General features: G+C 39.6%; 1 protein-coding gene across 1 annotated transcript in view; it reads right to left on the reverse strand.

Annotated features, from left to right (window-relative positions):
* Window positions 1–803: 803 nt before the first annotated feature.
* ICE2 (interactor of little elongation complex ELL subunit 2) overlaps window positions 804–25,829 on the reverse strand; it is a 34,578-nt gene continuing 9,552 nt past the window's right edge. The window contains exons 9-15 of the mRNA XM_053464619.1: window positions 23,285–24,116; window positions 22,776–22,951; window positions 20,292–20,421; window positions 13,831–13,915; window positions 11,104–11,154; window positions 10,057–10,309; window positions 804–1,936 (exon numbers count right to left, since the gene is read on the reverse strand). Of these exons, the coding sequence (XP_053320594.1) occupies window positions 1,751–1,936; window positions 10,057–10,309; window positions 11,104–11,154; window positions 13,831–13,915; window positions 20,292–20,421; window positions 22,776–22,951; window positions 23,285–24,116 (1,713 nt within the window). The 3' untranslated portion in view covers window positions 804–1,750. The remainder of the gene's footprint in view (window positions 1,937–10,056; window positions 10,310–11,103; window positions 11,155–13,830; window positions 13,916–20,291; window positions 20,422–22,775; window positions 22,952–23,284; window positions 24,117–25,829) is intronic.

Raw genomic sequence — 25,829 nt, forward strand, 5'->3', positions numbered from 1 at the left:
AGGTGCCCTTCACAATGGGGCTGGACCACGTACGACCAAAGATTAGCAATGAACTCCAATCCATGGTTCCAAATTATATAGACCCTCGGCATTACCAGTTGGCACAATGTGGTTTAAAAGGTGTGGTTCCTGAAACAAAACATTAATTGTGATATCTAGCATGTTAAGTAAACAAACATTAGCAGATACCGTATTATTCTCTTTCTGAAGATTGTATCGCATAAAACATAGAAACGTAAGATGCTACTATTTGAACAATCTATAAAGTGACTGCATTCAAGCCAGATCACAATTAAGTGATTACTTATGGCATAGGTTTGGACATTCACACATACTAGGAATTATGCATTTGGTTAAAAAAAAAGTGCAAATTCAGAGTAGGTGGAATAGCCTTGTCAAATAATTACATGTCCTATTACCCTGCTAGGGGCAATATCATGACCTGAAGGTGAATCTGTCAGTCGAATACCAATTTTACTGTTAACTACACGAAGGAAAAAAAATAAACTAAACCCAACTGCCTTATCCCAGGTAATAAATCTAGCCTCTGGTGATCATCCTTAAAAAGAAGCTCAAATTCCATAGGCAAGCTGCAGCAACCACGCAGAAAAATCGTTTGACAAAGTCAGGTGCATTAAGCAGCTGTTTGGTCCCTTGACAGATCCACCTGTTCTTGTAAAGGAATTGCAGTTTAGAAAATTCATATGGTAATGGCTGAGAAGAAACTCAAGGCTCCATTATGATTCTAAGAAAAGAGCGGTCCAGTCACTTTGTAATCTTTACGGCTCATGTACGCTTTTATTAAATCAAGACCATACATATTGTATCGGTCAACCCCCTTTACACTACTAGTGAGGAATCACTTCCATGGAAGTTAACAAACATTTAAAATCACATTTCGTATTACTAATTTCTCAAAAAAACTGAAGAAAAACGAAACATTTCACTTTGAATATAAAAATATTTTATTGCTTTTTTTCCCCAGAAAAAAAATATTATTTCATGTTTTCCTGCATTGCTCTAGAATTTATGAGTCTATGGCTTGCAAATACAATTTCTACAATGGTTAAGGTCAGGGAGAAGTTATGTTTCTTCCTGTAATGTAATTCTAACCCTACCATGTAACAAAAACAAGAGTCAGCAGCAAGACTAAACAAAGATACAAAACACCAGATAACGGTTGGATTATTAAATATGGTGGTATCTACTGAGCCGTGATACAACGCCAGTGTGTTATAAGTCCTGTAATACGAAAAGGCACTGCCATGACTGGTGTGCCAGTCACTAGAAACCTTTCATCAAACCATGGCGAAGCTTGTACACCAACCCCTTTATTCCTACAGGCAGGCTTAGTCTTGAATAGAATTAATAACCCAGAATGCTTACAGACATAAAGGACACCTGCCCATACATAGAGATTGTGAAGTGTGCTTACAATATCACTGTATGTGGGGTGGGGAACTTAAAAACTGGAGGTTGTTTACGCCATGATGCAGTATGTGTTCCATAATAATGCATATTCAAATATCCTTTTCAGTGCCCAGTGTCACATACTTGAAATTTCACTCAAAAGAGTTTAAGTCTGGTTAATGACTACCCTTTTCTAGCATGGTCTTCATCTTTAAATCACCATTCGTCTCCAGTCAGAACAAAATAGACAACTGGAACTCTGCTATATCCTTATCAGATCTCCATTGCTAACGCAATGATTTAAATACATGGTAAGATTCTTCCCTCCACCAGACTCCACTCATGTTTTTGTCTGCGATTTAGCTTTTGCCTTCCACTGCTCTCTCGTCTCATTCCACCTTTTCAGTCGGCTTAATCTCTGCCCTTTGTTTTTCTTCTTTGGTGCCTGGCCTTTGGCCGCCTTTGGAGCTGGCTTTGATGAGGATCGGTCTTTTTTAAACACCTTGGATCGCGTTCCTTTATTCTCCTACAAATAAGCAAAGAACTGTTAGAAAAGTAGTGGCTGGGTTCTTGTCATCGTATGTACTTTAATGCATGACAGCTAAGTATCCTCTTTAAATTCTCCCCCTTGCAAATACACAGATGATTTCTGAATTCCCTTATACATAAATTTGCTTCTTTTCCCACCCTATAGAAGCAGGGCTTGCAGGAGATGTGTTCAGCTGAACAATGCCCACATGTGCTATATACACATCATGCAACAGTTCGGGGGTATAATCAGACTCCCAAAGCAAATGATTTCAACAGCGGCACTTTCCTGCCACTGATTGCGGCAATAAAACGGGACCACACTTTTAGCATTACATTTTTAATTCTAGGCTACTGAATGCATATTAAAGTACCTACAAAGTATTATAGGGGGTCTAAATGCAGGGTATTTGACCTTTGGCTTCAGACTCAAAGTACCTACTTGAAGATCCTTTGTCTCTCATTCAGGTTTAAATGCCTGCAATACTGTAGATCCAGGGGCAAGTGGAAACATGAAAACCCCACCTGAGCAAACGGTAACACCTCAAGCACACTGCTATTTCACCTAAATTGGCTTCTTCTCTTGATCAGTCATCATATGTACCTTAATGCACATATTATATTATATATATATATATATATATATATATATATATATATATATATATATATATATATATATATCTATATATAGATATATATATATATCTATATATAGATATATATATATATATATATATATATACACATACACACATATTATATTATATATATATTCATCCTTGCCAAGCAGTGGAGTGAAAACAGGACCACCCAGAGGGTGTTGTGGTGCAGAATCTGCAAAAGTGATTTATGTTGTAGAACGATGCATATTAAAACGCTTAAATATGTATTTTTCACTGGCAGAGACTTTTTGGATAAGGTTTTGGATAAGGTTTAATGAAGCAGGTACTTGTAGTTAGACATTTGCAAGCTATACAATTAAAGCGAGTAATTCTATAGCCGTGTAGCTATGCAGCCGAGATGGCATTTTTCGTGTTCTAAACAGACGCACCCAATGGAAGCTGCTCGCAGGTTAAGGTGTGTGTGGCATCCCTGGACATGCACTACAGATAAGCCAGGTTACAGGGTTATTAACGGCGTTACATAGAACAGGTAACACACCTAATCCGCCTAAACATACTCGCTTAGGACACAACTAAAACAGGGTATTTGTATGGAAGCAAAATTGCACCATAGTGTCACGAAAAACACGTTAAAACATAAATCAGAACAGTTTTGGAAACAGAATATTTTGCCTTTTCGGAAAATCAACAACAAAAGGATGAAAAATGTAGTTCGCATACAGACTTTGATGTGGACTAAAACAAAAAAATGGGGTTGGATATGTCATATACATACGACTTTCCTTACTTAAACACCATATTTTAACATCAGTTTTTAAAGTGATCCTACAGTAGCAAGAAGAGTGATAAAGCCAGTTTACTTGGAGATCTGATTGGTGCATCAAATTATACCTTTTACTCCTAATGTTGTGCTGTTGGCTCCTTGTACGTGACACAAGTAAAACTATCTTGAACCTGAGTGTGCAAAGTTACACTTGTATGGAACATTGACAAGATAAAAAATTCTGGCTTCCCTGTCTGACGGCACCACTGTTCTGGATGGTCTGGCCTGCAAAGGCTTCAGTAGTTAAGAGCTTATGTGAGGAGATCTATGAAAAGTCCCCCAACAGAAATTCATAGGTAATTGATCCATGATTGCGAGAAGCGGTTTGGGGTGGAATTCTGAGCTCCAATGAACAAAGACAATAAATAGTGCATTAGAATTATAATCCATAATTACGTATATCTACTTTAAGCAATCAGTTCCCTCAGTCATATCAACTATATATTTAATTGAAAATCAGACAGAAGGGTACGTGGTTACATTAATACTTTTGTAAGCTGACAAGTTATCTTTAAGGAACTAGCCAAACTGGTGTGCATTCCCATCAACCTCCACCACAGAGGCAGATTGAGGTCACTCTGTATTGACATGCTTATCAGATTCCTTGCAGCATTCACTTTGGTTATATCAGTTCAGAGAGCATTTGATGTAGAGGTCTATTCCTGTAAAGTATCACATCCTCCCATCCCCAGGGGCTGCTGCCATCCATTTAGCAAGCATGGCCTCTAGCACTTCCCAGTAAGACATGTTTTTTTTCTCTTCTGCTACCTTAACCTATTTTTGCATAAGGGTAATCAGTACTGGAGTTCCACATCAGTTTACATCATTATAATCTGTCAATGCAACTGCAACTTGAGCTGCAACTGCACACAACAACCCTGCTCAAGACAAGTTAGATAGCAAAACACAATAGAGCCTACAATAATTGCAACACTTTGTAAAATTTACCCCATGGCAGACACAACCCTTGCTCCTTTCTGGGTCAATTACATATTGGAGGTAAAATAAGGTAATCCTGCGGCACAGAAAACACAGCTCCTTTTTAACATTTGTCAAAATTCTGTTTTCTTCTGCTACAAGCTGTGCTACATACGAAATTACGATTTCCCATGCAACAAAACTGCGCATAATAGTCAAAAGATTGCAAAAATATTTGAATGGAGAATTAGTATCCTTATTAATGCAGTATACTGTAAATATTGCAGAAATGTTTTTAAACCTTCAAAAATCTCTGCCAAAAAGAAACACAAAAAAAACGTACGATTAGCGCCAACAAGCCTCCAAGAAGGAAGTTCCGGCTTTCTTACAAGCGTTCCATTAAGTGTCAAGTCATCTACTGCTGACACAGCCATAGAAATAAAAGTTTTACATGGAGACATAATCAAAAGGAAGCAGACTTCTCAGTTTGAACGGTGTGGATTTTTCCTAAAGGTATTGCTCTTTGGAAACTTTGCTGCTGTGAAAGCACAGTTGGTATTACTAAATGGAAAATATTGTTTTTTCTAATTTTATATTATGAGCCTGTTGTAGCCAGTATCCATCTCACTGAGGCTAAGTACATTCTTGTTTATGGCTGGTTAAGTAGCCAGAATAAAATGTCCTTCAAGGGGTAGTAGAAATAAGGATGAGTTCAGCCCTAGTGTCAGGCACAACCAATGTGTGTATACTTCAGATACTGGAGATAGAAAATCAGACTTCTGTGTCATCTTCCTCCTGGCTACCTCTATGGAAAGAAGAGAGCATACTTAAGTACACTTTCAGCACGTGAGCCGCGGCACTCCTGTTGCATCACATAAATACTAGCTGAATATGGTTATTGTCTGCGATGGGATTGGTACCACATGCCCTTGAATAAACAAAAACTTGAACACCCAAAAACACGTGTGAATTTCCGAAGTGAAAAAAGAAAAAGAAAAAGAGGTAAAAAGAAAATACTTCCCTAATATATCACTGCTGCAACCCAACAAAAACGCTCCTCTGGGCGTTCACACACGAAACCAAACAGAAATCGGGGCGCATGTGTATATAGAAGAGAAAAAAGGTATAATAGTGTAATATTGTAAATGAAAATCAGGTATATATAAATGTGTAAAATGCACTCACAAACAGTGTAAGTACAGGAGGCTCATCTGTGGTAAAAGCTGTTCTTTTATTCTTAAAAGTTCTAAAAGTATAAAGCAAAGAAAACAACCTTATGGTGCAGTAACTTCTTATCTCTCAGATACACAAGTAAAATTGCACTTACAAAGAGGTTGAGTTCAAATAGATATTTAAACTTAAAAGTCCGGTATAGTTGATCCAAGAATATGCAGATAAATTTCTTCCGTATCTCCAGTGGATACAGGCTGAAAAGAGGATGGATGAAATTGAGACAGAATTCTCTGTTCTCTATCTCCTTTATCTTAAGAACACATGCTTCAACTTGCAGGCACTAAAATGAATTACAGTCCATACAACATGGAGTCAAATACGCATTAATACTACTACGATCTCAATGTTTTCTGTTTCTTTACACGTTGGGGCTGTATATAGATCTTTCAGCCTCATATGGTGGTTAATAATGTAATACTACATTTTGGCAGCTGAGACACACCTGGTTTGTGCACAGTTTTTGCCCAGGAGGGTTAAGATTGCACAATTCGCTAGATTATGAGGGATCCTGCAGAAAAGAGATTTCATTAGAAACCCTAGGCCGGCGCCCAAAAACTTGGCAAAGTAGCTGCTTGGCTGTGGGACACAAAGAGTACAGCACTGTGCATACTCACTGCTGCCACAGCGATTTTAGTGTACATGATTGTACAGAACAGGGTCATTCCCCGAGGATTTATTGTAATATTCAGAGAACAACAGGCGAGTAACTCATCATCTAATAGTCTGTTACTTAAAGATTTACTAGGTTTTATCGTGCTGAAAGGGTAGGAGGCAACCCTAGTACACTTCATATGGAACAGCAAAGGAATTCTAGACAGCTTGGGATGCGCAGAAACTATTGTAAGGAATGAATACATACAAAGTGATTTAAAACGACAGACTATATGGGCCAGACAGTCGTTTTCTGCCATTGCTATCTATGTATCTAGCTGTGCTGTTAACTATGGAGCAAAGATTAGCTGCAAAATGAAGCTCTCACTTTATTGCATGTACAACATGGTGAATAAACTTTGAACACAGATGCAAAGTACTACCTTCCACTATTAACTGTTCTGAATCCAGCAATAAAACGTTATACAGTCACATTTACACTTCCCTTTTCATATGGGAACCAGCGCTTTACGCATTCACAGATTATAGCGGGTATAAGAAGACTAGCACGTCTGATTTTAAAATCAAAGGAAATGAACATTACAGGGAGAGTCTAGTAACAAAAACCTAATGGTTAACCAGCTGGGGAGTGTATAGCGTTTCACGTGAAAGAAGTAGAAACTCTGTAGTATAACCAGAACGCCACAAACACTTAAATTAAATGCTTCGTGCTTGAATTTTTACAGCCTGAATGTAACGCTCTAGTTCTGCATGATTTTTAACGCATGCAATGCACGGAGCGCCCGTTTTACTGTGCAGTCTCCTGGCATTCAGACGGTCTTGTCTGACAAAAAGACAACTAGAATCATATGTCTCTATTACCACCTGATCAGGAAATCTACCATGTTACCGAACACAGGGGTTAACTTGTAGGACAGCGAAACCATTTTGGCACGGAAAAGGTTTAGTATGCAGAATCACAAGGCAGTAAGATAATGACTGCGTGTCTACTAGACTGATTTAAGGAAACCGAGAGAAGCCCCCTCCATAACTAATGTGCGGCTGCCAAAAACATAGAATGTGAAAATGATTACTGAAAGTAGGTCTTTTGTGCATTATGGGAACGGTGGAACACAGGCACAGCCTGCTGACTAATACAATTCTCTAGGGCAGCCCAGAACTCCGAATCCAACAATGACTTCAAACTTTCAGGCTCCCTCTTGCACCTCCCCCCTCCCCACTGATTTGGGAGTGGGTGTTTAGATTTTTTATGCAGTCTCTGAGCCCATAGTTATGGTATGTAAAGGAACAAGGCAACTTTCAGGCCAAGTCATTAAAGGTTTAGCATAATTATATGTTTTTAACGCTAATACATGTTTTAAAAAGAAAAGAAACAAAGAAGGATAAAACGCTGCGTGGTGGGTGGAACGGCCGGACCAGTAGGGTAAGGGTACATGATCGTTGGTGACTAAGAACACATTGTTTAGCGTGTTGCCATCCTTACACTTACTGGAAAGAAGTGGATCACCCTAGAAGGTGACTGGCAATGCCTTGGTATGCTGCAATGTCAGGGCTATTAGCAAAGCACAGGCTATGGGGAACCTATTGCACATAAATGGCCACCAAAGAATTCCCGTTGGTGTTCCACACTGGCCATTTCTACACACTGCAGGCCAGTCTGCCAAACACAGGCTATTATATACCACTTAACTTAAGTAGAAGGTTCAGAAGGTAGCAGAATGCATCCTCTGTGTTCCAACACTTGGCACTAGAGCCCTGCGCGGGACGGCTTTTTTTTTGCCCCGCAAATGTGGGTGGTTCCACTCCCGCCACATTTGTGGCCAATTATGCCCACCTCCTTACCTGAACTGCAGATTTCCCGCGCAGTCCCACGATGCTGCCCTCGAGTTGGTTTGCTCCACCCAGGAACAAGGCGGAGTCACGGGAAGTGACATCACATCACGCGACTCCGTTTGGTTCCTGGGCGGAGCAAGACAGGAGACACTGTAAGTGAGCAGCGAGAAGGCAGCCTTGCGGGACTGCACAGGATTCCCGGGACCCGCAGGTACATTGCCTGACCGCCCGCTCCCGCCTGCAACACCAGCAAGACCGCCCGCACCCGCAAGTTTTTTGGCGCGGGACCCGCCTACCAATGCAGTCCTCTATTTGGCACCACTGAATGGCCGTTTGAAGAAGTAATCAGTGGCAAGAAAGTGCTCCAAATGACATTAACGGGAACACTTCCCACACATGGAGGAACACATCTAATTTATTGCTGGAGCTGACTGGCAGTAAGTAAACCACGTGTTAGGAGATGGCTTCAGCCAAACACATTCCTTGCATGGAAAGTAGCTGGGGGATAGGCAATGGTGCAAATGTGTATGGAGGATTCAACAGAATCCCTCTACATATTTAAAACAGGGACACCATAAAACGTTAAAGGGAGCACACAGCTATCACATGAATTAAAGTGCATATGATGGCTGGCGTGTCCACTTAACTATTTAAGCCAATGTAACCTGTACGACAACTGGAGGAGCATGAAGGAGGGGCCTTAACTAACAAATAGAAATACTTTTACCTAAATCTCATGGAAATGTAACTACCGTATTGGCTCGGATATAGGCCGCACCCAAATATAGGCTGCACCCTAAAAGTTAGGTGCTTTTCTAAGGAAAACATTTTCTTAGGCAGCGGGAATTCCCGGCAAGGGAGATTGTTAAAGCACACCGAGCAGACGTGCCGGCAGCGGAGGTCGTTCACGCGCATCACCGCTGCCGGTGAACGTCTACACGATGCACTTAGACAACCTCCCGTGCCGGCACTCCCCCCGTGGAAAGTGCTGGCAGGGGAGGCTGTCTGAGCCTATCAGAGAGTAGGATGCAGGTCCCCTGCACCGCTGCGGGGGATCTGTATCCTAACCCCGCTGCCTGCCCGGCGCCCGGGAACTGCATGTCCCGGGCGTCGGGCGCTAGACCCCAAATATAGGCCTATATTCGGGCCAATACGGTATTACTATTAGTTTAAAATGTTATATATAAGAGACATTTTATGTTAAAGTATTTTCTTAGCTTGTAAGAGAGCATGATTTTGTTTGCAAATGTAGCTGCAGTGGCTTAATCCCACGTGGACTCTCCATAAGTAGACAGATAAGAGTTACACTGGGTTAGCTAGACATCCATGCCTGGGTTTTTCTCAGATCATTAATCTCCACCATATCTTCCTCTGTTACAGGTATGAATATCACATATGAAAACTCATATCAAAATTCTCGATTGAAAATCAATTTTATTACATCTGGATTATATTATGTAATGTATATTTTTAAAATAAATTGTTATTTTTATCCAAACACTATAAAACCCTATGCATTTCTAGCACTACCATCTACTACATTGTAAATGATTATAACATATTGCATCTCCTGCTTTAACCCCTTGTTTTCACCTGGTACAATTATTTCATATTGCATTTAATCCACCCACCCTGAACCCCTCCTTTCCTGCTTTAACCCCTTGTTTTCACATGTGCTGTACCCCTTTCTCTGGAATTAACTACCTTATTCCATCAGACTTTTTCCCTCATACGCAAATTTCAAAAACTTTCTGAAAACCCACTTTTTCTAGAAGCGTACACCATTTGTTCCTAACACACAGCCAGCATTCTAATCAAGTCACCTGAACGACAAACAGACCACCCTGCCACGTTCATCTCATCCCTGTACAAGCAGTCCTCTCTTACCGTTTCATTTCCCCCTCAACCACAGACAAGACTGTAAGCTCGCAAGAGCAGGGCCCTCTTCTTCTTTTGTACTGGTTATTGTGCGATTCTGCTGGCGCTATATAAATGTAATGTAAATATACCAAATAGACCATTTACTGGTCCTTTAAGGATGAGGGTACCAGAACACCACGATGTCAGACTCACCTGAATGTTAGTTTTCATATGCAACTGAGGTGGAAAGGTACAAGGTGGCCATCCATTATGTGTGTGGCAAGGCAACAGGATATTGGGGTCCAAGGGCACCCAAGGGACAGAGAGGGAAGAAGGAGCCTTAGGGAGGCTACTGTGGGCCCTGTGTAAGTTGTAGCCTCCTCTTTTCATTTCTGAGATACTCTTGTAGATGTGGACTGAGGAGTCTCCAGACGCATGACTCAAGAGGTAAGTTCCATCCTGCAGACTTGGCAACAAAGATTTAAAAACAAAACACATGTAAGGTAGCAAAATCATGAATGAACACATGTAATTAAATGGATGTCTATCATATAATCTATTAAGGGATGGGAAAACTAATGAGCGAGTTTTAGATGCCCTGTTTTTGAGGCCAACCCACATATTTTGTGTCATCTCCCACATTACATGTGACCTCTTATTCAAATGTTTCTATATTATATGTTATTTGCTGGAATGTGCACAGTTTGACATTTTTCCATTATAAATAATTTAGCAAAAGGATAATTTGGGTAAAATCAATAATGAATCTCTCAGCATTGTTGCAGCGAAACCCAAGTTTCAGTGATGGTTATAACATTAATATATTTATAATTTACAGGAAAGGTTTGGGCACTGTACTGATCTTGTATCGTCGTGGGATTAAATAATGAATATTCCTCCAATAGCAATAGTTGGACATGCTGCTCTGTAGTCTCGGTAATGATATATCCAAGTTGGGCTACACAAACACACTATTAGTTGGCACAGTTCTGGTATGGATAACATTGTAGAAAGGTTTCTTGGGGGGCCAAACAACTCTAATTTGAATGTTTCAAATCCCAGTGGCTTTGAAGACTCGATTGCTAAATGTTCACAGTGTGCCCCCATCTTTTTTGGGATATTTAATACAGATTTCCACCGGTGAAACACTTCTTGCCCTTTGAGTCATTTTTAATTCTCCTACATCACAGAGCGCAGGCCTGGTTGAATATCTAGTATTAAAAGAACGATATTTAGAACAAATATTGTTGTAATACTCACCCAGTAACACGTTTGAGGATATGGCGGAGAATCACAAGACTGTTCGTAGGGCTACACACAAAGAAACAAAAACCAGAATTTTTTTTGAAAGCAGAATTGTACAGGGTAACCTCTAGTATTTTGTTATGCATTTGCCCCTTCAAGATTTCTCCTATTTTTGCGTATCTGTCACAATTAAATGTACCAGATATCAGACATAGAGTCAGAGTAACCACAACATGCAGTTTTTAAATTAGGATTTCATGTACATAAGGAAAAAAGGGTATCCAACCCTACCTGGCCCTTTAGTTACTATTTAACTAGACACACCCAGGCATGATTACTGCCAGCCCTGATGAATCTAAACATCAATAGAACCTGTCTTATCAAAGTATAGTAGACTAGAAGGTCTCAAAAAAGCAGCACATGATGCTGCGATCTAAAGAAATACAAAAACAGATGAGAAGCAAATTCACTGACATCTATCATAGGGTTCTAAAAGGGTTATGCAGTCATTTCTAAGGCTCTGGGATTCAAGTGAACCACTGTGAGATCCACTATTTCCAAATGGAAAAAACTTGGAATAGTGGTGAACCTTGCCAAGAGCAGCTGGTTAAAACTCCTCCAAGAATGCATCGGCAAATCATCCAGGAGGTCACAAAAGAACCCAGGCTAACATGTAAAGAACTGTATGACTTACTTGCCTGGGTTAAGGCCAGTGTTCACGATTCCACAGTAAGGAAGAGACTTGCAAAATGGCATCCATGTGAGAGTTGCAAGGTAAAAACCACTGGTGACCAAAATTAGCCCAAAAAAAAAAAAAATTGATGACACGCAACACTTTTGCGACAATATTTAGTGGACTGAAAAGCCAAAAATGGTTACATCTGTCGTAAAGCTCCACAATAAGAACATCACACCAACATTCAAACACATTGATAATAGTGTGATGGCCTGGGACTGCTTTAATGCTTCAGGACCTGGATGACTTGCCATAATTCATGGCACCATAAATGCTGCTCTCTACTAGAAAATTCCTAAGGAGAACGTAAGGCCATCAGTTCATGAACTAAACCTCAGGCGCAGTTGGGTTATGCAAGCAGGACAATGAACAGAAGGACACAAGCAAGTCCATCTCTGAATGGCTCCAATGAATGTTTTGGAGTGACCAAAATTCCTCCACAGCGGTGTAAGAGACTCACTGTCAGTTATAGCAAACATTTGATTGCAGCTGTTTCCATCAATAGTGGCAATTGCTTTTCCACACAGGTGATATGGGTTTAAATAACTCTTTACCTTCAATTAATGAAATGATCATTGAAAAGCTGCATTTTGTGTTTACTCAAGTCGTCTTATAGTAAAATTAGTTGGATGATCTGAAGCATTTAAATGTGTCAAACAAGCAAACATAGAAAAAAAAATTGGGACGGGGCAAATACTTTTTCACAGCACACATCATCTGGGTTTTTGAGCCAAAAGTCAGTTTTAAAAGAATTGTATTTACTTCTAATTCTGTGTGAGAGAGTACATATGGAAATTATGTTTGTATTTGCAAATCACCATGTTAGCACAGACAGGGTCATCCAAAATCAAACAAGCCTCGGGCTACCAAGGACAATAAAATGAGCAGAGGCGTTTTTAACATCCAATTCACTCATAACGTATTCCTGTAGTATTCGTGTCAACAAAACAATTTCCTTTAAATTCACCTGGGGGCCCATTTTGCACAGACAAGTGTTCATTTTTCTGTTGAAAATGCATTTGTCATTAAGGGGGGTCCTTTAAATATTACACAAAAATAATGTATACTAATGTAGATTTCAATGTTTTATGACACTAAAATCAGCTGACCGAGTTTACCCGCTGTAGATTAATTCATAATATTTGCAGTAAGTCAAGTCCTTTTTCATTTGTTAAATATTTTTTGCTCTCCCCTCTATGCTTTACTGGCCCAATCTCTCTCTTCTGATGCTTCACCCTCCACCACTGGGATATGCGACCCATTCCTTCAATCCTGAGCCAAATGGCCAATAAGAAGGCTGCATTTTCTTGGTTGCCAAACTACTTTGCTTTCCAAAATTTTTCAGAGACTAAATGGTAACCGAGCAAAGTATACCGGCTAGCCGCTGGGACTGGGAAAAAATGTCAGACTGGGAATATAAATCACATGTTCCAGATTGCCTCCATTGTACTTTTGTGTTTGGGGAGGACCCCAGTTCCTAAAATGATTTATATTTCTGTTGAAATCAGATTTCAACACTGAGCAAAGGCGTGTTACTTTATGCTGATAGTTTGATTTTATATTTACGAGCTGGATATCAGCTTTAAAATAATATGCCATATCATAACCCTCCAAAGAATTTATAAATTAAAGATATATATATATAAATAATGAAGTGCCAACAATTAAGGCAGCGCTTCTTACAATACATATATTCAAGGAGTATGACAAGACTACAATTGACAGACAAAGCGATACATTAGATGGAGAGAGCCCTGCTCGCAAGCTTACACTATATATAAGATTTTATCACTGTTACAACTTTAATGCAAAACCACAAAAAAGCCAATTCATTTGTAAAATTATTTCTACACCTCACTTTATCGAAGGCCAAACAATTAGTTGAAACCAGTATCTAAAATGGGTTATAGCATACAATGCACTTATTGTACCAGACTATGCAATATCTTGAGTGAAAATACAATTCAGGAAAATGACTTTTCATGTTGGGTTTGTAATGGACTTACTTGATGTTACCGAGTCTGTCCTTCAGCGCCTCTGAATGGATTTCTTCCAACAAGAAGAATTTGGATGTCAAGGCATCGATGTGACCTGTAAGAATGTAAAACCTTCAGCGGGAGAATTTGCATTTTACATCTGTACCACACAAACCTAGTATTTTTGTTGTGCTAATTATGTTTATTAAAATGCTTAATCACTGTGCTGTAAAATGGGACCTTAACCTTTTTACAGGAGTCGATCCCCCATCCTAAAGTCCACCCCATCCAAGTCTAAAAACAAACTTTTTAGGTAAAAATGGTGAGGGGGTTGGAGGAGATTTTCGATTAGGATGTGTGTGTGGAGGAGGGTTAAGGAAATAGATAATATAGATTCATGACCCATCTTAGCCTTGGGAAATTGTGCCAGTGGTGGTGGGATCAGCATGGATAAGTAAACAGCTAAACCACAACATGTTAAAAGTTTCTTAACACAAAGCAAAGTCACTGGTGGTAACCTGAAATGCCTGCTAGCTATTTAAAGAAGCTTGAGAAAAAAACTAGAGTTACCGTATATTCCGGCGTATAAGACGACTGGGCGTATAAGACGACCCCCAACTTTTACAGTCCAAATATAGAGTTTGGACTATACTCGCCGTATAAGACTACCCCTCTACCCAGCGTACAACAACCAGCCAATCACGGCAAGCGATGTACCTTACCGGTGATTTGCTGACATATACATACATGCACTGCCCTTACACACACACACATATAATATATATATCTATATATATATCTACACATATGCCTGTCCATACATACACATTTATACACTGCCCTCACCACACACCCCTGCCTTTACACACACATGTATATGTATATGTATGTATATATATATATATATATATATATATATGCACACACACACGTATGTATATATGTATGTATATATATATATATATGTATGTATATATATATATATATATATATATACACACACCAGTATATATATATATTATATATATATACACACCAGTGTGTGTGTGTGTATTATATATATATTTCTCCCCCCTTTGTCCCTTTCTCCCCATCTCTTACCTTATCTTCTGTCTTCTTTCTTCCATCCAGTTGTGGGAGCCCGATGTCTGGCACTTCAGACCTCGGCTTCCCTGCTCTCTAATCACTACGCGCCGGCTATTGATGCCGGGCGCCGGGACATGACGTCATCCCTGCGTTCGGCATCAATAGCCGGCGCCTAGTGATTAGAGAGCAGGGAAGCCGAGGTCTCAAGTGCCAGACCTCGGGCTTCCCTGCTCCCTCATCACTACGCGCCGGCAATTGATGCCGGGCTCCGGGACATGACGGCATCCCTGCGCTCGGCATCAATAGCCGGCGCGTAGTGATTAGAGAGATTGGTGGCTTCGTGGGAACCTCCGGCTTGGTAAGTACCCGGCGTATAAGACGACCCCCCACTTTTAAGAAGATTTTTTGGGGTTAAAAAGTCGTCTTATACGCCGGAATATACGGTACTTTTAAGTGAAAAACGGCATTATTTGAAAGCTTGCTAATGGATATTACTCAGGAACACATTTTGTCCAATAGCATGTAAAAGCAGACATGTTTCATAAAGGACAGATCACGTCAGACTAACCTGGATTCTATAAAGCGGTGAGCAAAAATATAGACCAGGGTTTCACAGCAGATGTGGTTTATTTGGAATTTACTAATTAAAAGAGGAGACATTTTTGTACCTGGGTTGAGATCTTGCTTAAAAAGTTCAAAGAGTTTTAAATGGAAAATTCTCCAAATGGAAGAAGGTGGTAAGTGGAGTTCCTCAGACTTCTGTCGTAGGCCCACTGTTAACTAATGCCTTTATTAATGATCTTGAAGTGGGTACAGAAAGCCATGTGTCACGATCTCACAAAATTAGGTAAGGTAATACAGTCCGAACTAGAAGTTACTTCCCTGCTAGGAGCTTTGGTCAAACCAGAGCACTGCAAATTTATGCATTTTGGGAAATAAATCTCTTAGTTTTACGTTAAATGTGTTTTATGGAAATTATTAAATGAAAAGGAAGAATTGTAGACAATAAACAATAAACAATGTTCAATGTCAGGCAGCTGCTGCAAGGACAAGTGAGATATGTATAAAAAGATGTATAGACCCGCAAGAGGTAAATATAATCTTGCCTTTGTATAAGTCAACACAAGTCTGTGTACCTGCGTTTATAAAGGACATTTTAGAGCTTGAAAAAGTGCTGAGACGGGTATAAACATGTTTACATTAGGAAAAAGGCATCTCAGCTGACATATACAAATACATACAGGGACAATACCGGCGGTCATCTTCGATGAGCTGTTCTTTAATAGAAGTGTGCAAAGAACAAGGGGTCATAGTTTCAGAGTTCAAGAGATTTGTACTTATAGGAACAAAACGGGTTCTTTTCTACTCACAGACGTGCTATAAAATTTGATAGATACCTTTAAATATGGACTAGATTTTTTTTAGCAAAGAACAAAGAGGAATTGGCTGTAACGACTGATCTACTGAGAAATAAAAACACAAAAGAAACCCTGCCACAAGGTTGAAATTCTGTGTTACCTTGTTATTTCAGTGTATATCATTATTTAAGTGCATGACAGTAAAGAGACGTAGCCTTAGAGCAAAAACAACCCAAAAAACAAAGTGCAAAGGATATCAAGAAAACACTGTTTGTAACCTGCTCTAGCTAAGGAGAAGTGAAGTCCAATGGGAAAAAAGGAAAAACTGTGCCAAACAATACACTACAATATGGCAAAGCCAAGTTTGTTTTATTGTGCACAGATGGTGAGGGGCTTTAAACATACCAAGCAAACAAAATATTCCACATTCAAAGTTTTTTTTTTTAAATTAAAAAACAGCTTCAGTTTTTTGTTCTTAATGGATTGGTGAATTGTTTTAGAGAAACTTTTTTTTAAGACTAGACATCTTTCTGTGTGTGGTGTCACCTGTGACTCCATCCACATAACACAGCGATGACATCACGTTCAGCCCACACAACTCCTAGTCCGTGTCTGCTAACATAGTAATTTGGGTTGAAAGAGGGACCTTAAAGTTTAACCCCTCAAAAACCCCACACTTCACTCCAAATTTCCAATCGTGCCTGAAAAAGAGTAAAAATTCCTTCTCCACTGCCTCCCATATCCCTGTATATTCTTCTATGCTATTTATATATATATATATACACACACACACACACACACACACACACACACACACACACACACACACACAGCCCATATTTAAGGCAGCAATTGAATTTAATAGCACATCTTCTGTTGACAGTAAATTTCACAGCTTTATTGTTCTTACTGTAATTAACCTTTATTGCATCATTAGGTAAAAATGGATGACCTCTTGTTCTTTGTACAGTCCTCTTAATAAAACCGTTATAGAGTAGGAATGCACACTTCCATAACATGTCAAAAAATGGCAATAAATACGGAAGTACGTCCAGCGAGGTGCAGAAGTTAAAAGTTCCCCTTAATAGCCACAGATATCAGATAAAAGCATGTAAGTCTGCACGCTGTCTTCACAAAGCGTACACTGATTCTAAACCCCATAAAGCAACAGAAATCTCCTACGATCGTCACAGCCTTAAGCATGACTTCATCAGGGAAAGGCTTAGAAAATGGCAACACCCCTTACATCCATGGAGGGGGGTTTCTAATACCGATACACTACCTATTATAATATACAGTATGTATACTGATCATATAAAAACAGGATATTAGTTTGCTCTGCCACAGAGAACAACGTAAGGTGAAAGTTCACCGAAGTGGCGCTTGGTTGAGTTGTGATACATCTTCCTCTTGCAGATATAAAGAGTTACAAAACATCTGGGTGAGTGCGGGCATACCCCACAGCAGCTGCAAAGTGTCTGGTGAATGAGTCATGCTGTGCGAGCGTTAGGGAAGGAACCCCCACCCACCAGACACACATCAGCAGAGACATGGATTGTGACAGTGGAAAAGTACCTATTGTCCCACCTAATACATCGCTTCCTAATTCAAAAGGACATTTCTTCACTGTAATCCAGATTCTGGACAGACCGCGTTTCGCATTCATAGACCATCATCCATCACGTCAGTCGCACTTACAGATGTACATTAAATATTCATTCTCCTCTAGCAACTGAATTTAAAAATTCGTACGTGGATAGTGACTGAGCTGCAGGGAGAGGCTCTGCCATAGCAACCGGGAAACAAAACATTCATTTCTTTCCAGAACAGGAAATCAGAGAATACAACCAGCAAACCGGATGAGTGCGAGCGGCTGCCACGGCGTGACTCACGCTGGTTATTGCGGAACACTGTTGAAAGAGGTCTCCTTTTCCAGCACGTTTCACATTCTTTTCTCCCCAAGCTTTGTAAGAAACAATGCATTGTTACTGGCCAGAGAATCCATCTCTAGATTTAACGGCACGATGAGAGCGCTGCCAGAGGGAATGCCACAGGCATTTCTTTGACTTTTTTTTTGTAAAGAAGCCAGCAGAAGTTTAAATTGTCTCCTTAGTTTATTTTGATCAGACAATACCGGACTGCTAGCAGCTTATAACATGTATTACTTATACAGAACCTAATTTTTCATAGGTGGCATGGACATCTATCTGCAGTATCCCATTGCATTTTGATTTGTGAAGGGTTAGGGAACAGGAGTTTGTTAACGTTTACAGTTAGATTGTAAGCTCTATGGGGCAGGGTCCTCCCTTCTTAATGCATTCCTACCTATTGTTCTTCAATCAAAGGTCTGTATGGTTATTGCACCTGCCTCCATCGTATATCAGTAAAGCAACATAGGTGAATACAGATGATGGCGCTTGCTTAATTGAAGGTTAAGTAATGCGTTAATATGCCTTCAGGGTACTGCTGCAGATGATGTAAACACGGGCGCCATCTTTCATATTCCTCAAAACTATATTTAGGTGGAAATACTAGCAATCACTTTCAGCCACAGCCCTGGAAAATATTCCACCTGAAATAGTAATTACCGTATTTGTTCGATTATAAGACTAGGTTTTTTTTCAGAGCAAATGCTTGTGCTTGTGACAGCCAGGGAAGGTCTGCGCGATGCACGCAGACAACCCCCGCTGCTAACCGCACCTCCTTCCGGCTGCAGCGTAGACGTCTACCCGCTGCCCGGACAACACACCGGGAGTGGCACATAAGGGGTCAAAAGGCATATCATGGGGCACAGTGGCATATAGAGGGTATAAGGCATTTATGGGGCAGAGTGGTAAGCCTGGGGGCAGATGTGCATAACCGGGGGGCAGGTTGGAAAATAAAAGGAAACAAAAAACAATTAGTATTAGTGCGCTTTAAAGCATTTCTTAAAAATCAGAATTGCAACACAGCATTCCTTAGTCACCCCTGGAAATAATACTCAATTACCACAGAAACCATGATGAATCCATGCATTAACCTGTAATTAATAACAATGCACTAAGGTAACGGTAAGAGATGACTTAATCGAGTGAGCTACCAAGGACCTTGACACATTATTAACTATTCAGTTTATGTTAATCCATGTGAGTACCTGCTGCTACAAGTCCTCAGACCACCGTCCCACAAGCAACGGACCGAAGAAACCAGCCCTTCTGACAAGCGGTTTACAGAGAGAGACGAAACATCATTATTTCGCTATAAGGTCAGTTTCATGCATGTAGCCTTCTGTCTGGGCTTTTAAGGGGAATTATTGTCACATCGGCTGTAGCCACAACTGAACTCATTTATGAAAACTAGTTATGTATTCTACAAACAAGACCAGCTTGGAATTAACACATTCTAACAATGGGCATCATAAAAACCTGCATTCACGCCCCCAAGATTTTGTTTGAAAATAAGGGACTTATTTCACAAGAAATAGGTACACCTACTTTTATTCAGTTTATCTGTGAAATTTGATCGGTCTATATCATCCCCATGGAATGACTGACGTGTTCAGAAACAGAAAAGTATATCTGAGGCAACTACTCGGATCCATCAGATTCTTGTCCCTGACAGAAATGCTAATGATTGGAGAAGCCCAACGATGAGTATCTCCACAACTATGCAATACACGGTGCATATTTAGGAATGGCTTCTTCACCATGTCCTGTGCTTTCTCTCCGATAACTATATTTGATTGTCGGACAACCTCTTCCACCAATTGACTATGGTTGAGCATAAAAGTGTGTAAAAGTACATATCTGTATATCTGTTATCATTATGATCTAAAAAGGAGCCAAATAACAATGTGATAATAAATGGCTTCATATGATCGCTAGCCTTAAATTATCGTTTTTTGCATGGTGAGATTTTAAAAATCAATGCCAACATTTCACAATTTCTGCCAGGGTATGCAAACTTTTGAGCACAACTGTATACAGGATAGGACATTTTAACCCACTTATTATAAGCACGCAAAGTACTGATTTTGTTAGTGGCCATCACAGCAATGGGGCGACTCACCGATGTAAAACAAGGTGCTGGGGTGTACGAGGCTCTCGGTCCAAAGGCGGCAGGTTTCACTCTCTGTCAGCACTTCTGCTCCATAATTGCACTGATAATCCATCTTAGTCAGTACGTAAACGGGGATGTGCTAAAGTAGGCAAAAAAGGGCTACAGGGTTGGCTTTTCAGAAAAAAAATAAAAACTTACTTGAAATCCACTTCAACAACGTACATAAAAACCTGGACTCATCTGCTAACGCATACTCATAAAAGCATTCTTACTTCCCAGAATGAATAGCACAAAGCTGGCCCACACACGGTATTATATTATATTTACATAGTGCAAAACTAATTTCGCAGCACTGTACAATTAAGTCACACATAAGTCAACATACTTAAGCCTTCTCTTACCTGTTTTTTTTTGTGCCATACCGTAAATTTTTTGCTAGTTTAACCATATGTTGGTTTAATCTAGATCCCTCTTCTCTGTGTTTTATGTACCTGCACAAATTATACCTTTGTTTTTCCAAGTAGGGCTTTCATTTCAAACAATAGAAAGATGCAACCAAAAAAAAATAACTTAAAAAAACTATATATTTTATATATTTTTTTTATAGCTTTGCTTAGAATATCTCCTACAGAGTATGTGGCAGTAATGAACATGTTCGGCAACATCCCATGATTAGAGACATACCTCACATACCTATATATATATTTTTTTAATGTTCTGGGGGGCCACATCCATCCCTTACATAGTATCCTATAGGGTAGTATTTTTTAGACTTCTGGCTTAAGGGGTTTTGGGGTCGTGAAGGGAAGATTCTAATTTTTACATGTAGTGCTAGGTAGGACAATGTGATAGGGCTGCAACTAACGATTATTTTAATAATCGATTAGTTGGCCGATTATTTTTTCGATTAATCGATTAATCGGATAAAAAAAAACAATATTTAATAATTTAATGAAATGCCCTGCACCCACATCCTGCTCTGCCCCATCAGTTTCCCACCCTGCAATCATATTCTCTCTCTCTCTCTCTCTCTCTCTCTCTCTCTCTCTCTCTCTGCTACCGAATCGTTCCACTTACAACGTTCAACCGCAAAACTTTATTCAAATCTTCATCGTTGACGCGCGTCACATCCGTCATTATGTAACTTCAAGCAGACGGACACTACAGAGCTCTGCAGCAGAAACGGGGGAACGCTGGCGGAGGTAAGTGAAAGGAGCCGAGCGCTCCAACGACGAATCGATCACTCGATTAATCGATAACGGAAATCGTCGACAACGATTCCCGTTATCGATTATTATCGATTTTATCGATTCGTTGTTTCAGGTCTACAATGTGATGTAAGGGCTTTTAATATTTGTTTGCACTGTTAAATTAAATGCAATTGCATCTTATGTATGCCAGCGATATCACAATGACATTGTATTGTTTATTTTTCATTTTTACTTATATTTCAGTATAATAAAATGGATAGTTAGTGTGTATGTTAGTGTCTGTATGTTAGTGCCTGCCTTGGGCATGTATGTTAGCTAGTGAGTGTATCTGCCTTGGGCATGTATGTTAGTTCATGTGTTTGCTTAGGCATGTTACTGTGTATGTGCCTGAGTATGTTTGTGCATGTGTGTCTAGGTAAGTGCTAGTGTGTGAACATGTGTGAGTATGTTAGTAAATGTAGGGGTATGTCAGTGTGTGAAGATCTGTCTTTGTCTAACATGTTTGTGTGTGGGTATGTTAGGGTATGTGAGTATTTTAGTGTGAGAATATGTCTTTGTCGGGATAAATTAGTGTGGGTATGTATGTGAAAGTATGTGCCTGGGTATGTTTGTCTGTGTGTGCTGGTCTGAGTGCCCCCTCCCAAGGTCAGGCTCTGGAGCCGCACCTGGTTCACCGGTGGAGCTGCTCGCAACAGAGACCTCAGCAAAGTAAGTGGTGGGGATAAAGGGGAGAGACAGTAAGAAAATTGAGCTAAAAAGGAAAGATATAGGGGAAAGATAATAAGGAGAAATGGGAGATACAGTGAGAAGAGGATAATGAGAAGAGAGCTGAAAAAAGAGATAATGATAATAACAGATGGAGAAAAGTTGCAGAGATAACAAGAAAGGGAAAGGGCAGTGAAAAGAGAGGAGGAGAGCTCATGAGAAAGGGGGAAGCAGGGAGAAAAAAAGAGAGAGAGGAGGAGTGATGAAACGAAAGGGGAGAGAGAGGGAAAAAGGGCCAGGGAAAGAGAAAGGAGAGAAAAGGGAAATGGGAGCAGAGATAAAAAGGTGGAGAAATAAAGGGAAAGGGGACAGGGAGACAAGAGAGACAAAGAGAAAGAAGAGAATGATAAAAGGGAAAGATAAATAGAAATAGGAGTGATAAAATGAAATGGGAGTGATAACATAACAAACACCAAGTATTTATATAACGGCTCTCTTCCAGCGGGACTCAAAGCACTTTCAGTGCACTTTTGTAATTAAATAATGTCCCCATAAAACAAACAAAAAAAAAATCTACCTTTCGCGTGCTGTTATCTTTTGCTCGTCGCTGTGTGAGTGCTTTTTGGACTCTACTTTGAATCAACAAGAGCATGTCATCCAAACTGAAGAGTCTATAGGCACAGTTGTCCTCAGGCTTCACTGTGTATGCAGCCTCATCCTCAATGGACTTCAGCAGCTCATCTGGAAGTAAAGCTACAAAAAAAAAAAAAGACAGACAGGGTTATAACAGAATCCATCTATCCTCCATCACAAGACAAAGTGGCTATACTTCCTGAAATAGCCACTGTATGCACAGCTAGTTATACCCAACACTATTGATCTAAACAAAAAGTTTGCTTACATCAGTCTAAGGTTTTACCGGCTATTAGGAAGACTCGATGGACAAGTCCACAGATGGACAACAGACAATTCTTCACAGCTACCTAATGGTTACATCTAAAGGGATCCATTAAGTCTACTCCACTATCCAATGAAAGAAAGGATCATGTATAGAGACACAAAATAAAAATACAAAGCGGGACTTACATTTTTTAATGTCTGGTGGCTGATTCAGGGACTTTATCCTGTGAATGTCCTCATCTACTTCAGACAACTCCTTGCTAGAGGACACTTGTACAGGTACAGTATTTTCCAGCAACTGCCCACTCCTCTCTTGGCTCACTCCACCAGCCTCTTGTGATTTTTTTGATTCTGGTTTCAGGAGAAGAGTTTGCATCTTTAGTATTTCACCCACAGGATCAAATTGCTTAGAGAACCTTTTAGCAGTTTTCTTTGGCTGACTCTGTGGTGGGGATAGAGGAGTACTGCACTCTACCATAGAGACGTTCATCTCTTTGCTGTTATTTTCAAGGTCAATATCGATGACAAGACGTTCTTCCTCTGAGTCACTGTGCATTTCTTCCATTGTGCATGGCTGCTTGGCTACTACAGGCAAGGTGGGTTTAGAAAAAGACTGCATCACGTTTTTGCTCTTTTTGTCAGAGCCAGAATCGTCTTCGCTGTTCTCTTCACTCACCATGCAGTCTCGTATCTCATCTGACTCAAAGCCTTTGAAAGAATCTGTACCATCCGAGTCTGACCACAGGGAATGGATGCTAGTGTTTGCTGTGGGAGCAGAGATGTTCTTGTCATCTTCAGAAATTGTACGATTGGTAACTTGCTTCTCTTGTTTTAATTTTTCCAACAGTGATTTATTTATAGATGTATGTATAGATTCATTAGTTGTTACAGATTCAAGGGTCTTGGATGCCTTAGAAGGCGTTTCAACAGCTCCAAAGGTTTCAAGTTCGGTCAAGTCACTTTCAAAATCCACTTCCATGCCTTCACAAGGCTCCTGCATTCTTGATCGACTATAAGTCTAAGAGGGAGTAAGAAAAGGAGTGGCATACAATTAGACCCAATCAATTATAGCAGGTAATGACAGCTTTTCTTTTTTTTTTTTTTTTTTTTTTTTTTTTTTTATACGGTCATAAAACATATAATAGCAAGATATTTATCACACTGCATACGTATCAACTGAAATCAAGAAAAATACAAAATTCAAAACAAAAAAGTATTCGGAAGCAGGATATCCCTTTATATCATATGCTGCAGCAAGAAATTGATCCTTAGGAATATAGATTTTTCTTTGGGAGGAGAAAGAGGGATAGGAAATTATTTTCTCCATTAATGCTCAGAAGCATATAATGGGTAATTTCTTTAGTCTATATCAGCTGTATTGCAAGTTTTGATGTTGGGACTTGAACAAATAAGGTAAAAGTATTATTAAAAATATGGTAGCTGAAATAAACATATGAAACTTATTATTAAAACAAGACAAAAGCACCAAATATGGTTTAATCAGTGAAAAAAGGCCCAATAGAAGAGCCAACTGGTTCTTACCCGATGCCCAATTCTATATTTCTAACTAAAGAAATTAATTATAAATATAGAAGGAATACATTTACGTTTAATCAAAAATAAAGTATGTTTAAACAATGTATTAGCCTTTTTACATCTATTCAATGAGTGTTTGCCGATTACTAATGCATTACATTCTTCTCACTTCCTACAGCTATCAAATCGTCACGAATTGTGCCAACACCCACTCTTACTTCCTAGTGCCCCCTTTTTGCTTATGTGCTTTGCTGATTTCCTGCTGAAGCAGCCTCAAAACCACTTTTTGGGGTGAATTCATTATCTCCACCAGGTTAAGCAGTTCTAATACCGAACAAAGCAAGATTTAAAGGCGCACTTCTGCCAAAAAAACACCACTAACTGAGTATTCTAGCATTATAAAGCAAATACACACAGGCCTGTCACTTTCTTTCTCCAATGGGTTAAAAGTGTCAGTAAAACATATAAAAGAATATTCTCTGTAGATTTGGCAACAAAAATGTAACAAAAATGACTACAGAGACTACATTCAGAGCCTCATCGGTAGTCATTTTTGCTACGTTTTTGTTGCCAAAGCTGCAGAGAATATTCTTTTATATGTTTTGCTGACACTTCTAACTGTATTAACCCATTGTAAAAAGAAACTGACACATAGCTGGAACGGAAAAACACCAATGGTAAAATACTTGCTAAATACAGCAAGGATTCAGAACCATAAGGAACTGTGGTTTAAAGGTCACATGCTAAAGTCTGCTGTTAGACTGAATACCTAAATGTCATTTACTGTAAACCCTCGTCGTTTCCGGAGATCACATGGATTGATACCGACTTTTATTTGCCATTGGTATGTCTCTAGAGCCACCTAGTGGCCAGCTGACCTCATTAAAAGGACACTCCAGACAGCATATCCACTTCGGTAATTATTCAGAAGAAGGACTTGTTACTAGTGGGGTAACTGATCGATCAGTATTGGGACGCATACTTTTTTATATTTTATCAGAGATATTACAAAAGACCCTGATTATAGGTTAAGGCTTCTTGCAGATGATACAAATGTCTGCAACAGGGTGGACCTCAGTGGTGGAACAAGCTAAATGGCAATTTGTTTAAGTAGGACTGAAACAATTGATAATTGATTGATAATAATCAATCTTTTTTTTCCATTATCGATTAGCAGGTCATTCAATTAGGTGGT

This window comes from Spea bombifrons, chromosome 4, assembly GCF_027358695.1.
Source record: "Spea bombifrons isolate aSpeBom1 chromosome 4, aSpeBom1.2.pri, whole genome shotgun sequence".
In the NCBI taxonomy this organism is placed as follows: domain Eukaryota; kingdom Metazoa; phylum Chordata; class Amphibia; order Anura; family Pelobatidae; genus Spea; species Spea bombifrons.